This window comes from Euphorbia lathyris, chromosome 6 (assembly GCF_963576675.1).
Source record: "Euphorbia lathyris chromosome 6, ddEupLath1.1, whole genome shotgun sequence".
In the NCBI taxonomy this organism is placed as follows: domain Eukaryota; kingdom Viridiplantae; phylum Streptophyta; class Magnoliopsida; order Malpighiales; family Euphorbiaceae; genus Euphorbia; species Euphorbia lathyris.
In genome coordinates, this window is record NC_088915.1 from 57,778,847 (window position 1) to 57,794,313 (window position 15,467).

A 15,467-nucleotide genomic window follows, 5' to 3' on the forward strand; every position below is an offset into this window, starting at 1 on the left:
GATAATCCTTGCTAGTTTTATTGTTTAACGATGACTTTATAATGTGACCGATTTGATAATGAATTTATTATATATTGTGTGCGTTATATTTTGTTATTAAACCATATGGTACATGTATAATTTCATATACGTCAAATGGGAGAATGTTAATTTTTTCCATGTGATCAGCTTAGTAAAGTGATGTTAATATATGGTGCAAGTGTATTATAAAATTATGTGGTTTAATAAAATAAAAGAATAAATCCTTTTGGTTAAAAGGTATTTATTATTAATTAGATAATATGATTAAATGTGTATTTAAAGAAGAATCCTAATAGGAATTGGTCCTCAATATCCATATTACGTGTTTTCTCTTCATCAAGAAAGCTTGTCAACCCTAAAGGAGCCAAGAGGGAGAAACACAATTCTTGATAATTCCTAAAGAAATCGATTGCTCAAGCTACGGATCAAGGTACGATCTCTTAATTATTTACGTATTTAGAAAAATCATCTTATTCGAACATCTTATCGATCATGTTTATACAATATTAAAGCTTTTATTGCATAATTAGGAACAAATTAAATCTAATGGGGAGAATGACTATATATGTAATAAGGGATAGTGTGGATGTAATATGGCGGGAAAGTGACTAGATAACCGGTGGCAGTGGCAATGGCAAAGTAGACATTTTAATGTCTATTGCCCTTAGGTCTCGAGTTGGCGTATAAACATTGCAGGGAGGAGTTACTTGTCACTAGGATTGACCCAACTTCTTCCCATCTGTAGCAGTGGCCCCGCTACTACTACTAATGGGGCATTGATGGTGTATTATTGCTGTCCATATTTAATAAGATCATCCTTGCATTATTCATATTATGTGTCCCTTTTGTGTTGCTTGTTGCCTGTTGCTAGGTGTGATTGTTTTGGATTGTTGTTATACTATTAATGTGAATGGTTGCCCTTTAATTAGCTCGGTTTATGGCATGTTCCTAACCCATATATGTGTCTGTTATCGATATTGTGAGTTATAATCCTTGGCTGACTTAACACGGTGTCAACGAATTCAGCCGTGGCATTTGGTATAACCAAAGTATATGAACACAAAATTACACTTGCTTATAATAAACAAATAAAAAACTTGGAGCACATATGCATAGAGTAAAGCAGGCACAAAAAACACTCATGTGCAAAAGCAAAAAGGACAAAGTATGATGGAGGGGTTGCTTGAGAAAAGTTAGGCATCATTTTCAATAGTGGTCCTAAGAATTGATGATAAATGAAGTAATTATCAGCATCCAACCTTGCAATTAAGAAAAACAAGTATAGTAGATGAATGAGAATGACATCAACATGAAGACAAAGAAATATGATTCCCATCCCATCCCATACAACAATACATACTTTTTTTTTTATATATAAAGTCATAAGTTTTGATTACACCCATAATTAATGGAGTGTTGAGGGCATTCCATTATGTGAAAAAGTCTACATAGAAACAAGGCCAGAAAGAGCTTAGCTTAGCTTAGCTTACACTAACTGGAGAGACATCTGGTCTTGGTGAGAGTAATGATTGGTGGGTTGTAATGAATTCACTTGGAAAAAAGTGCGATTATCATATGTTTGCTGAGATTGAATCATCTCATAATTATCACTCCCTGGCATCAGATTCATGTTCTGCTGCTTCCTTTCGTTCTCAGCAATCTGCAATTTAATCAATTCATTTCTGCTACTCATCAAATTAGAGAAAAATGACAGTTAAACAGACAGACCTTGGCTCGGAGAAGCTGATTATTGTTGTGCAAATCAATTTCCTGCAATAGTTTTCATACAATAATCCATGAGAATTTTTAAATTAAAAGCATCCGAAGGGTTGTGTTTTTTTCTTTTTAAACATCAAAATGAGTGAATTACTTCATTTGCATTTGTATTTACAGTTTTAACAGTTCGAAAAGGTTTTTATAGATTCTATAGGATTTAAGAGAAACTGTAAACACTTATTTTAAATACAAAAGAAATAGGGGATGCATTGTTTAATCAATTTCAGACTAAGAAAAATATGTTGAAGGGAAGAAATGTTTACCCTTTTCTGCATATACTCAATCTCCGCAAACAGCAGTTCATTCTGATATATAAAGAGTGTATTTTCAGAGGAAGAAAAAAGAAAGACAAACAGTGACAAATACACAAAATGGAAACAAAAGGAATTCATGGAATCAAACATGTATAGTGTAAATTGCATTGACTATCACTTAAGTTTAACTATCTCCGTAGAAGATTACAAAAGTTTATTTTGTATTAATAAAATAACTCATTTTTATATTTTTTTTTTACAGATGAAGTTACTTTGAAGATATTGAGACCAAATTTTGGGTCAGATTATAATAAAAGTTATTATTGAGTCTTAACGGTAAGTTTAGTTGAAATGGTTTCTTGACATGGTTTCTTTACCGCTTAAACTAAATGATCAACAATTCAAATCCCAACGTCATTTTGGTAAAATTGCAACATATGATAAGATGGCATGTGTTTTGAATGTTGAATGTGTTAGAGATTAATATAAAAAATATTACTGTATCTTAACTATGAGTTAAAATCTTTTGGTTGAAATGGTTTATTTGACATTATATGGAAAACTCGTAGATCGAGTGATCAAGAGTTTGTAAAGAAAGGTCTAACTCACCCTAAAATGCAGAGGATTATCTCACATATTTATGGTGTTATATAGCTTCTCAATTTAATAATATGGAATATTTAACACGTCCCCTCACGTTCAAGTGCGTAATGCTAAAGTATGTAAACAAAGATCTAACTCATCCCAAAAGATACTTCAAATGAGAATGATTATTTCACCACATTTAAGGAGTTATATAATTTTTCAATTTAGCAGGGTCGGATATTTAACAGAATTCAAATCTTGGCAACTGTCATTCATTAAAAGGAATTTCAACATATAGCAAGATATATATATGTGTTATATTTATACACGTTTCAAGCCTAATGAATTTCAAAGATGTATTTTCAAGCCGCGTAAGAGCCATGTATATTAATACATGATATTCATTTTCTCTTACCTTCTAACTTTGATTTAACCTCAATTATAACTAACCTAGTAAACGGATGTATGTGGCAATGGTGTTTATATAGTCTGGTTGAATTGACTAAGCATGCTAGTATATATTTACTGTGAAATTTTGATCGGAAAATATTTAAAGTGACTTTATCAGTATAAAATGCAAAAGCAATTATTTCTTAATACAAAATAGGATTTTATTACCTTAGTAGAAAATTATCCAAACTTACATGACAGTCGATGGGATTCACCGGTAATAAAGCATCAGGAAGTATAATTAAGAATATAGATAAAAAGAGAAAGAACCTTTTTGGATCGAATTCTGCTAATTCCTTTCTCTAGTCTTGATTCCAAGCTCTTGAGTTCCCTTTGATGCATGCTTCCAATACCTTCACCCATCATTTGCCTGAAAATCTCATAATATTATTTTCCAATGAAAAAAGAGGCTACATCATTATTTAAAACATGATAAATTCATTCTATTCTATTCTAACAATAATAATAATAATAATAATAATAATAATAATATGTTGCACCTGTTATGAGTCTGCAGACTGTTTATTTGCTGACGTAACTTGGCAGATTCTTGCTGATAGTACTGAATAATTATACCAAACTCATTCAATATTTTATTTCCAATTTATATATTACAAGCAGGAGTGCATTATCCACCATGAAATGCAATGCACTAATGGAAAAAAAAAAAAAAACAGAATCTTATAAAGCTGAATACATCTAGGGCTACTTGAACTTGAACTTGATCCAACTGACTGACCCTATGAACTTTAAGAATGTCCCATTAGCTTCTGAATTTGCTCAATGTGACATAATTAAATTTCTGTTACTATGTTGGTAGCTTAAAATGAGATTTGGAATAGTTAAAACCTGCATTACTTTAAACAAGTTCAAATAGTCAATAGATTATTTAAAGAGTACGGTTCAGAAAATCAATACTTCACTTCAAGTATGTTGAGAGGCTAATGATTTGTTTAGAAGTTGGGAAGTTAATGGAGGTAAGAGTTGGGGAAAGTAATGAAAGGGAAGGGAAAGACAAGGAAATAAATGCTAAGTTAACATTGTTTGAGAGTTTATGGAATTTAATTGAAAATTAAAAGGCTAGCTGCTATTAGAAAGTTCTCATTACACCCATTAACCTCCAATTAGGAGGTTAAAGTTTAGAGGTAATGGGAGTATCATGTTAAACCTCCATTTACTCTAAAAAAACAACTCTAAAATAAGGTTAATTTAATATTTCAAATTTTATTACTTCCATTAACCTTCTCTAAGTAGGGTTATAAATGAGCCGAGCCAATGGCTTACATTCGGCTCTATAAAAGCTCGACAGTGTTAGACTCAATTTATAAATGAGCCGAGTTTGAGCACGGGGAAGTCAGCTTGAAAGCTTGTGAGCAGACTCGATTATTGGCTAATAAACAAATTCGATTATAATGTTCATGAACATGCTCCTGAACAAGCTTTGTTTGATTTTTTTTAATAATAATATTTCTATAAAAGGGGAAATGTAAAAAAACTTGGTTTTGTATGTTTCAAATCTATATAATTTGTGTAAAAGAAATTATAACTAAACATAATTATGAACAGAATTAACAAGCAGTGAACAAGCTCACACAAGTATTTTCTAATGAGCAGGGTATGAGCAGGTAAAAGGTCAGCCTAATTACAGCTCTATAAACAAGAGCAAAAGTTAAGGAGGGAATTTTTTTTTTTTTAAGCAAATTCAAACAACACCTGTTTATTTAGCCTATGTGTGCATAAATATATCTTTCTTCTTTAACTCAAAGATAGTAATCAATCTGAAAAATAAACTTGAAAAAATAATTCAAACAATAGGCTAAATAAACCAGGTATTGTTTGAATTACTATCTTTCTTCTTTAATTTATGTTTACTATGCATAGCATAAACTTGAAAAATAATATATAAATAATCAATCTGATGAGAATAATGATTAAAAGTGCAGTGCTCTATCCGCCTCTAACAAAAAAGATGTTAATTAATGGCCTATTATACCTGAACATTAGCTTCAGAAACTGAGCCAGTATTACTTGCATCTGCAGTTGCCTTCTTGTACCTTTCAATCGTTGTTTTAACACTGCAACATAGTATCAATCAAACTAAAAAGTCATCTTTCCATCAATATCATGTTAACCACAAATCCTAATCACACAATTTTAAAACCTTTTTATTAGGCCATATTCAAAGGTATTTCAAAGCATAGTATTTCCTCAAATATATACTCCATTTGTTCTTTTTTACAATGTTTAAAGTTTTTCATCAAAACAAATACAATATCACTACTATTTAAATGACTAATTTACTCATAATACTTATCTCCTTAATCTCTACGTTCTAGGTAAAAAATTCTATTTTTTCTTGACTTAATTAGAATTATTTGTATTAATAATAAATCTCTCTCACTATTATTAATAAGGGAAATTTTGAAAGAAAAATATTGTCAAAAGTTTATCTGCAATACGATGATTTCATATCCGGCTAACTAATCCATGGAGATTTTAACACATCTATTTTACTCAAAATATGAAATTTGCAAAAATAAATATCTGTCAGTAGTGAAATTCTACTATGGTTTTGATCTATTGGACCTTACCAGCGGAATATGACTATTATTGTACATTTTTTTACACTAATTATTTTTAATGAGGTAGAATGGTTTCTTTCTTTTTTTTGATCGGGTACATTACACTCGTTTCACGGTATAACTTCTACTGAAAATAACCAAACATCACATGGCCTAAAAAATAGTTCAAATGGCTCTAATACCCTCCTAAGATACTTGGCATAAACAATATCATTAGACCTAAATAATATGTATTCTAGGCACTCTTCAAAACCAAGGCCGTCTCTACTGTTTAGGCCCCGTCTAGGCGCTTGGAATTGAGAATTTGTCCCGATTTTTTCCGAATAGTCTCTCTTGTCGTTTTTTTTGGCCCCTAGACGATTTTTAGTTGCCTAAGTGATGATGAATAAAGTTGTTTTTTTATTATTAATATATTTTAGTTTATTATAATTCAGTTTTGAACATTGTTACATGGTTATTCGTGAATTTTGTTTATTATTTTCGAATATTTTGATTTAATTGCGTTCTATACTTGTTTTCATGATACGGTTTAAGACTTTAAGCATATTGTTTAATAACTTTTGATGAATTATATTACTTGTGAACATTATATTTTATTTGTTTGAGTTGTTTCAATGATATTGTTGTTGAAATGTTAATGTTTACACATTCTTAAAGACATAAGCTACCAATGTACGTGCTTTTAGATAGTATAATACATATTTTAATTAAATTTATATAATTGTTCTGGTGATTTACAAATAAAAAATACAAATCCCTCACTAATCCCGAATTAATCTTCAAATGCCATATCCGCCTGACTAGGACCTAATGTTTTTAGGACCTTGATTCTAGGTTAAAGCATCCATAGTGATATTTCTACGGCCAGTTATTTTTCATATCATCTAGGGTCAATATTCATAGTGCATTTAATAATTGATGAAAACAAGTCTTCTCTGATAGGGATATGAAGTTCAAAAAAGATACCCAAATGTGTAGAGAGCGACTCTAGCAGTAGTCAAATTAATATAGAAGTTTGTTTAATTGGAAGATTTAATTTGGAAGGAATTGAGTGCATCAAAATCTTTTTCTTATTGAATTAGATTGGAAACAAATTATATTCTAGGCCATTCAATTCAAGCATTTCAAGATGTAATGATTAAAATTATAGGCTAATTTTTGGGAGAGATGAAGATCATGAGCAAGCAGTCAGCATTAGTAAATCTGTATTTCATGATGGACCAATAAGATTGAAATTATGTAATCTCCTAATTTATTTATTGAACAGAAAGCAAATTAAGATATTTCTTTTTCCTATTTTTGTTTAAATTTTGATTGATGTAAAGATGTATTAATTCAAATATATATTAATGCTATGACAGTTTAGTAAATTATCTCATACTATATATAGTGCCTGTGCTACTCATACTATGACAACCCTTTACTTTTAAAATTTACTATATATATTTTGAAAAGAAACACTTTTAGATTGTGGATTAGTGGAGGCACCTGTATGGAATCTTTCATGTATCTACTAAATATTTGGAAGATTGATTGATTGACTTGAAGGAAACCTAGGGATTTGCAAGGATGAAGGCTTCATAATACTCTTGTTTAGGAAGGAGATTACAGAATCTCAACACTCCTAATTCAAGTGTTTAGAAAGCTTAATTTTACATCAAAAACATAATCCCTCAATTGAAGAATTGAGGGAAAAATTAGCTTTTCTAACTCCTTTATTTTAAATTAATGGGCAATCATAACAAAAAAAAAAAAATAATAATTTAGAACATATTTAGCAATCAATATTTCCTAAGCAATGAGTATCACCATACCTATTAAACGAGGATTGTGACCATACCTATTAAACGAGGATTGTGGCATAAATGAACTAAATCTCACATTGGAAATGGAGAATAAATGACCGAACTATATTACTAAAGTGTGTTTCTAATACATAGACTCGTTTTAAAGTTTGCCAGATAAAAAAAAAATAGGAAAATGACTAAATTTGAAGATAAAGAGGAAGAGTTCTTAACTTGAAGATAGAGAAATAATGTAATTAACTGAAAGTAAGTAGAATTATACATCATGTTTCCTACCCAAACCCCCCCACATGATCCTGTTATGATGACATCTAATAGCAGCTGGTTTTTAAGATTAGATTAGCCAACTTGAATACCCATTTTAAGAGTCAAATCAGACCACTTTTCTCACTTGTTTCATTCTAACACGAAACCCTAACAGCCTGTTTGACAGGGCGATTTAACAAGTAATTATTCGAAAGGAAGGATTGATGGTAAAGATTAAAACTTTCCGTGTGTGGTAATGTGTGTTAGTATATGGATTTGTTTATTGATTATAATAAGTTTCATATGCGGAATAAAGATATAATACATTTGTAGGCGAGTAACACATAATTCATTAGAAAACACATTATTCATTAGTTTTCGGTGAGTTGATACAACATTAGAAAATTTTAGCATTTATCCAAGTTTCTAACTCTGACTACCATTTTAATTGTTTTCTTATTGTTTTTCTATTTGACCAATTCTATATATATATATATAATCACAACAAGGCAAGAAGTATTATGAAGCTCCCAATCTTTAATTATTTGGTGGATTAAGCTCTTATCTTTTATTTTGACATATTAGACTGTTAATAAAAATTTTGTCACATTAAGCTCTTGCCTCCCAATTGGTTAGTTTTTAACATCTAATTCACTTAAAAAAATGTTATTCATCTTATGTTTTGAAATTATATTTTATGCAATTCGAAATAAGATTAATACGGTTTTTCTATAGACACATTATATATATTAAAAATTTCTTTGAACTGTTAAAATACAAATATAAAACATGTGTGAAATTAATAACACTTTGTTAACCGATATTTTTTTTTCATCAGAAGTTTAATGTGACTCAAAATAAAAGATCAGAAGTTTAATATATCCAAATAAAAGAATCGAGGTTTAATTCACCAAAAAAATTAAAAAACTAGGGGTCTTAGAATGCTTTTCACCTAACAACAAATATTATGGATGTAAGAAATTAATATATGCAACACTAACTGTATCAGTTTGTATTTTAATATATTTTTTTATTTTTATAAGAATATAAAAATTTGATCTTCCAGAACTTGGATCCATCTAAAAGATGTTCGACGATCTCGAATCGAGAAATCTAGATGTTCGACGATCTCGAACCGAGAAATCGGATAAACTATAAAAAAAATGAGGTAAATTTATGTTTAACAATAAATATTATGGATGTAAGAAATTAATATATGCAATATTAAGGTGGTGTTCGATAAAACTTAAAATTAAGTGCTATAAAAATAAATACTGAATTTATATTTTGAATATTATAAATACTTAAAGTAGTAAATGATATAACTTTTTGATAAGTACTAGAAATTAGTATTGAATTTAAAAATGTTAGTTGATAATGTTCAACATAAAATTTTAAATTAAATGTTTCAATGACTTAACTTAAATGTTTAAGTTGTGTTACCAAACAAGCTTAAACCAATACATAATTAATGTATTAATTTTAAGTACTAAAAGTTTTATCAAAAAACGCCTAACCGTATCAGTTTGTATTTTAATATATGTTTATTTGTTAAGAATATGAAAATTTGAGCTAAATTTATGCCATAATAATTTCTGAAATTTATTTTATGGCTTAACTATTGTAACTTGTAAAAGGATATTAAATAAAAAAAACTTGTAAAATGATAATATTAATATTATATATTTTGACAGATGCCTTCTATGGTTACTTTGTTTTTCACAAAGTAACCATTACTTGGTGTTTTTCACCATTGGATGATAGAGTGTAAAATTAATCCAATGGTAAAAGCACACAAAGTAAAACTTACTTTGTCAAAAACAAAGTAAGCATAGCCTCTACCTATTTTGACATGTAAATACATTTAATCCTTCTCAGAAAAAGTACATTTAAAACATTTTTCAAAAAGAAAAAAAAAAAATTTAATCAAAACAAAATATTTTATTTAATTGTTTTATGTTTCACATCATCTATAATAATAATAATAATAAATTCTTATTTCTCCTTCCCAAGCTATCTAACTTCATCCAACCTCCCTAAAAATAATCTAGCTATCAAACACAGGCTAAATCTGGAAAGAAACAGATGCGAAAACCCTAGTTCCTAAAGTAGATTAAGATCGGTTACTCATAATGGCAAGAGTAAAAAAATTGTAAGATGTCATGTCACAGAAGATAAGACTTGTTCCTCATTTTTAGCTGATACCTTAACTTCCTCGAGATACTGATTGGATGCCTCTGCCACGCTGGCATTATGTCCTACAATATGATTGGTTTAACCCCCTTTCTATGGTCAAATCTCTTCCACGTGTCATACACCCATTAACCAATGGACAATATCCTTAAACCCCAATCAATTACCCACCTCGATCAAGTGAAAAAACTTCAAAGAAACTATGAAATTGTGTTTTATTTTCCAGTAAAAGTTTTTTTGTTTTTTAAAAACTGAAAGTCTGAGTGCATCAGAGGCAGCCAATAGCAGTAGCTATAGATGTACACTTCCCATTGTATGAAAGAAGCCAAAATTGACAGAACTCTCCCATTGGCTTTCAATTTTCGTACGTTTTTTCCCTTCTGAACACTTCACTTTCTCTCTCTTTCAACTTTCTTTTTCCGATCTCTCTCTCTCCCTCTAAATTTAAATTGCATAAATATATCTATGAAAGATCTTTACCCAAATGCACCACACACTCTTTGCTCCCAAAGAGTGGCATCAATCATCATGATGACATAACTTCATCTATTCCAATTGGCCCATTTCTCTTCACAGGTTAAAGAATTTACAACTTAGAACAAGTTTGGAGAGAGATCTAAAGGGAAAGATATAATAAAAAATCTCATTTTTGCTATATTTTTTATTGATATATAAATTAGGGTTCAGTATCAGGAATCATGACTCGAACCCTTTTGTCAGTCATCAAGAACAGAAAAATCGTGAGTGACGTGACTAAAGATTCTGCAATTCACAACAAAAAAAACTCATCTTGATTTGGGTATTAAACCCTAACCCAAAAAGGGGAAAAAAAGTAGAAAAACAAAAAAGACAAACCCATTTGAAATTTCAATGATCTGGGTTAAGTTAATTAATAATTAGTTACAGTATTCATTAAATAAAAGGATTATGATTTATCATAGGGGGAAAAATTGGGAGTTAGGTTAGAAGCCGTAAAAGGGGCTAAGTTTGACTAGGAAGAAGAAAGATTGAAGCTTTACACACGTGGAGTTGGGGGAAAATTCGTGTGGATTTGGGGGAAAAAAACCCTAATTTGGGAGTGGAAGGAGGTCACCTGATATGGTTGTGATTGGTTCGAAAAGAGAAGTTTAACATGGTTATATTTTGTTACACTAACCTTGGTTCTCATTCGTTGAGTTCGTTCTGACAAATTTTCTTTCATTAAGTTTGACACTGTACTTTTGCTTAGTTGATGTGCAGCTGACGTGCTATTAAGGAAGTGTCAAGAGATATTGAAGGGGATTTTTTCATTTTTGGACTAATAAGAAGATGACACCTTCTGAAATTAGACCTTCTCTTTAGCCTCATAGATGCATAGATGAGAAAAGAGACAGAAAAGAGCAAGAGGAATAATAAAATCAGGAAATAAGAAACAAACAGAAAATTTATCAACAATGGAGGAGAGATGAAGATGATGATCTCACTGCCCCAAACCCATACATACATACTTGTTTTCACTACTTCACTCTATTTCTATCTATTCAACTAGATCTATGTCTTCTCTACCAAACTATGAACATAAAATCGTCTTCTTATCATAAAAAGGAAATTTATAAAAAAAGAAAGAAATAAAGCTTAGAGGAGGAAATCAATACTCAATACTCAATACTCAAAACTGCAACAAAATAAATGATTGTGCTTCTTTTTATAAATCTACTTAAAAGATCTAGTTCAGACCCAAAATCAAACACCTTGACATCATTAACTTTTACCCATTTTTCCACCTCTCAAAAACTGCAAAGAAACCCCAATTTGATTTCAGAGATTGAGAATTTACCTATTGTTAGCATACTCATAGAGACGGCCTCGACTGGAGAAGACGATGAGAGCAACTTCAGCATCACAAAGAACAGATAATTCATAAGCTTTTTTCAGCAAACCATTTCGTCTTTTGCAGAAAGTGACTTGGCGATTTGTGGTGTTTTCGATCCGCTTGATCTCAATCTTCCCCCTACCCATTTTCCTCTGTGGTGAGGTCTCTCTGGAATCACTAGGATACGACATCGCTGCTGCTGTTTCTTTGCTAGCTGATCCAAACACAACCAGAATGAACAATAGCATAAAATTGAGAACATAATTAGGAAATATTGTTGTGATCAGTGAGAAACAGAAAACATTGATTGAGTGTGGAATTGGGGGTTTTAAAGAGAAAGAAATGAAGAACCCAAAGAAGTGAAGCAAAGCAAAGAGAGAAAGAGAAATATGTCTGGAATGGAAATGAAAAATGACTAACCTTGGAGAAATGCTAATTGAGGAGAGAAACAAAAGCTTTATTTGGGTTTGTGGGTGTCTCTCTTGTTAATTTGTTTCTACAAATCTGAGGATGCATAAAATGGAACCAACTTTCCTGCTACATCCTCTGCATTTATAAATTCTTCTTTTTTATTTTTTTTAAATAACTTATTTCTTCCATTATTACTATTATCTACAACATTACTTCTACCTAGTCCACTATTTTTCTTTATTTTAAAAAAAAAAATCAATTATTTGTATATTTTGTCTTATTTTTATTTTATTTTTATATATATATTGAAGAAGAAGAAGAGAAGGTTAAAAGTGGGAATAATTCATAGGATTGAAACTCCAAGAACCATCCATTATTCTTTTTCTTTTTTTCTTTTTTTCTTTTGCCTTGTTCCTCTTTATCATGAGAGGAAAGGGACTCACTACAGAAGAGTGATGTATTTGTACATACTTTTTTTATTATTAATATACACAATTTATACAAGTCAAAAGTGTTTTAATTAATTAACGAATTTCCTATTTTAATTTACCCTATTAGTTTCTGACCTAAAGTTTATTTTAGGTTTGCTAAAATATGTTATAGCTTTCAATTCAACAAGCTCTTGGTTGGAGTAATCATCTTAGGGCTAATTTATTATTGTTGTAGCCAAAAGTTGAGCTTTTTTTATATACAGGCAAATTCGGCTTTTCCAAAAAGCTACAAATTGTAAATTTGTTTTTCTTAGAAACATTTTTTACGAATCAAATATTGCTTTTAGCTTTCCGGGCTTTTAAGAAAAGCAATTCTACATTTATCAAATGTTTGGCAAAGCTTCTTTTAGGGTATGGTAAATCAATGTTAGATTGGCTTTAACTTTTTTTCGGAATGATTTTTAATTCAAGTTTAGTGTATGGCAAAAGCAGTTAGGAAATTTTTTACTTTTTTAAATTTTTTTCCTAACTTGTGGATTCGAACAGGATGGTTTTAAATATCAATAAAACGTGATATATATATATATATATATATATATATATATATATATATATATATATATATATATATATATATATATATATATATAGGAGGGCTCTTGTGAGAACCCTTTCTTAGGTGAGGACACTTGCTTAGGTGAGAACCACCTAAAACTACGTAGTTTTGAGTCTAAAAATTAAAAAAAAAATGCTACTGGCCATGGGGGTTTGAACCTTGGACCATTTGTTTACACTTCTTATTACTTACCACTGAGCTAATTACTTTTCTTGTGTGTTATGTCGCGCGCTGATTAATATACCACTGCACTTCTAGCTTCTATTGTTTAATATTTGACGCATGCACTTATTAATATCGATTAAATGTGCAATATAATGAATTATTAATAGAAAAAAAAAGAAACGTGCATAATAATTAATTATTAATAGAAAAAAATCCAAGCACATGCTCTAATTTCTTATTTATTTAATTCCTCCATATTTTTGTAATTTATGTTTTAAAATGTTAAGGACGATGTTCTAAATATTGTTTAATATTTGACGCATGCACTTATTAATATCGATTAAATATGCATAATAATGAATTATTAATAGAAAAGAAAGAAATATGCATAATAATGAATTATTAATAGAAAAAAAAAAGAAATATGCATAATAATGAATTATTAATAGAAAAAAATATAAGAACATGCTCTAATTTTTTATTTAATTCCTCTATATTTTTGTAATTTATGTTATATAAGAAAATATACGTTATGTTTTTTCGAACATGAGTTATAAATTATATTATAGAACAAACACGAACTATAAAGTTTAGAACGTACGATATATTTTTTAGAACATATGTCATGTTTTTTTAGAACATGTGTTATGTTTTTTCGAACATGAGTTATAAATTATATTATAGAACAAATGAAAAAACGATCCAGATATTTACTGATTTCTTTTAAAACATTATACTTAATTTTTGGAATATAAACTATAAACTTTAGAACATGTGTTATGTTTTTAGAACATGCGTTACGTTTTTTCGAACATGAGTTATAAATTATATTATAGAACAAATGCAAAAATGATCGAGATATTTACTGATTTTTTTAAACATTATACTTAATTTGGAGAACATAAATTATAAAGTTTAGAATTATGTAACATTATTTAGAACATCGTCCTTAACATAAAAACATAAATTACAAAAAATATAGAGGAATTAAATAAATAAAAAATTGGAGCATGTTTTTGGATTTTTTTGTTCTATTAATAATTCGTTATTATGCACATTTCTTTTTTTTCTATTAATAATTTATGATTATGCACATTTAATCGATATTCAATAAGTGCATATGTCTAATATTAAACAATAGAAGCTACATGGATAATGGTATATTAATCAGCGCGCTCCATAATGGATAAGGAAAACAATTGTTGTTTAAAAAAACAGTAAATATATGGACCATTTTTGCATTTGTTCTATAATATAATTTATAACTCATATTCTAAATAACATAACGTATGTTCTAAAGTTTATAGTTTGTGCTCCAAAAATTAAGTATAATGTTCTAAAAAAATCAGTAGATATCTGGATTGTTTTTTCATTTGTTCCAAAAATATAATTTATAACTCATGTTCGAAAAAACATAACACATGTTCTAAAAAACATAACGTATGTTCTAAAGTTTGTAGTTTGTGTTCCAAAAATTAAGTATAATGTTCTAAAAAAATCAGTAGATATTTGAATCGTTTTTTCATTTTTTCCAAAAATATAATTTATAACTCATGTTCGAAAAAACATAACACATGTTCTAAATAACATAACGTATGTTCTAAAAAATATGTCGTACGTTCTAAACTTCATAGTTCGCGTTTTAAAAGTTAAAATATATGTTGTTTCAAAAAAAAAGTTAAATTATATGTTATAACGTATGTTTAAAAAAAATATTTTCTTATATAACATAAATTACAAAATATAAAGAAATTAAATAAATAAGAAATTGGAGCATGTTCTTGAATTTTTTCTACTAATAATTCATTATTTTGCACATTTTTTTCTATTAATAATTCATTATTATGCACATTTCTTTTTTTTTTTATTAATAATTCATTATTATGCATATTTAATCAATATTAATAAGTGCATGCGTCAAATATTAAACAATGAAAGCTACAGTGCGATGGTATATTAATCAGCGCGGCACATATTACACAAGGAAAGTAATTGGCTCAGTGGTAAGTAATTTGTTTTGTAAACAAATGGTCTAAGGTTCGAACCCCCATTGTTAAATATATATTTAATATAATAAATG

General features: G+C 29.0%; 1 protein-coding gene across 1 annotated transcript; it reads right to left on the reverse strand.

Moving 5' to 3' along the window:
• Positions 1 to 1,333: 1,333 nt before the first annotated feature.
• On the reverse strand, positions 1,334 to 12,374 carry LOC136231887 (floral homeotic protein AGAMOUS). Its single transcript, XM_066020883.1, has 8 exons — positions 12,185 to 12,374; positions 11,729 to 11,978; positions 5,080 to 5,161; positions 3,587 to 3,648; positions 3,357 to 3,456; positions 2,061 to 2,102; positions 1,750 to 1,791; positions 1,334 to 1,681 (listed from the first exon to the last, which is right to left on the reverse strand). Exons 2-8 carry the CDS (start codon positions 11,953 to 11,955, stop codon positions 1,508 to 1,510), a joined length of 729 nt encoding a protein of 242 aa, XP_065876955.1. The 5' UTR covers positions 11,956 to 11,978; positions 12,185 to 12,374; the 3' UTR covers positions 1,334 to 1,507.
• Positions 12,375 to 15,467: the final 3,093 nt, after the last annotated feature.

Coding starts and splice junctions, on each gene's coding strand:
- LOC136231887 (XM_066020883.1), bottom strand. CDS start 11,955: ATGTCGTATCCTAGTGATTCCAGAGAGACCTCACCACAGAGGAAAATG. Junction 3,649..5,079: donor TTTCTGAAGCTAATGTTCAG/GTATAATAGGCC, acceptor ATAATTATTCAG/TACTATCAGCAAGAATCTGC. Junction 1,792..2,060: donor TTGAGTATATGCAGAAAAGG/GTAAACATTTCT, acceptor AAACTATTGCAG/GAAATTGATTTGCACAACAA.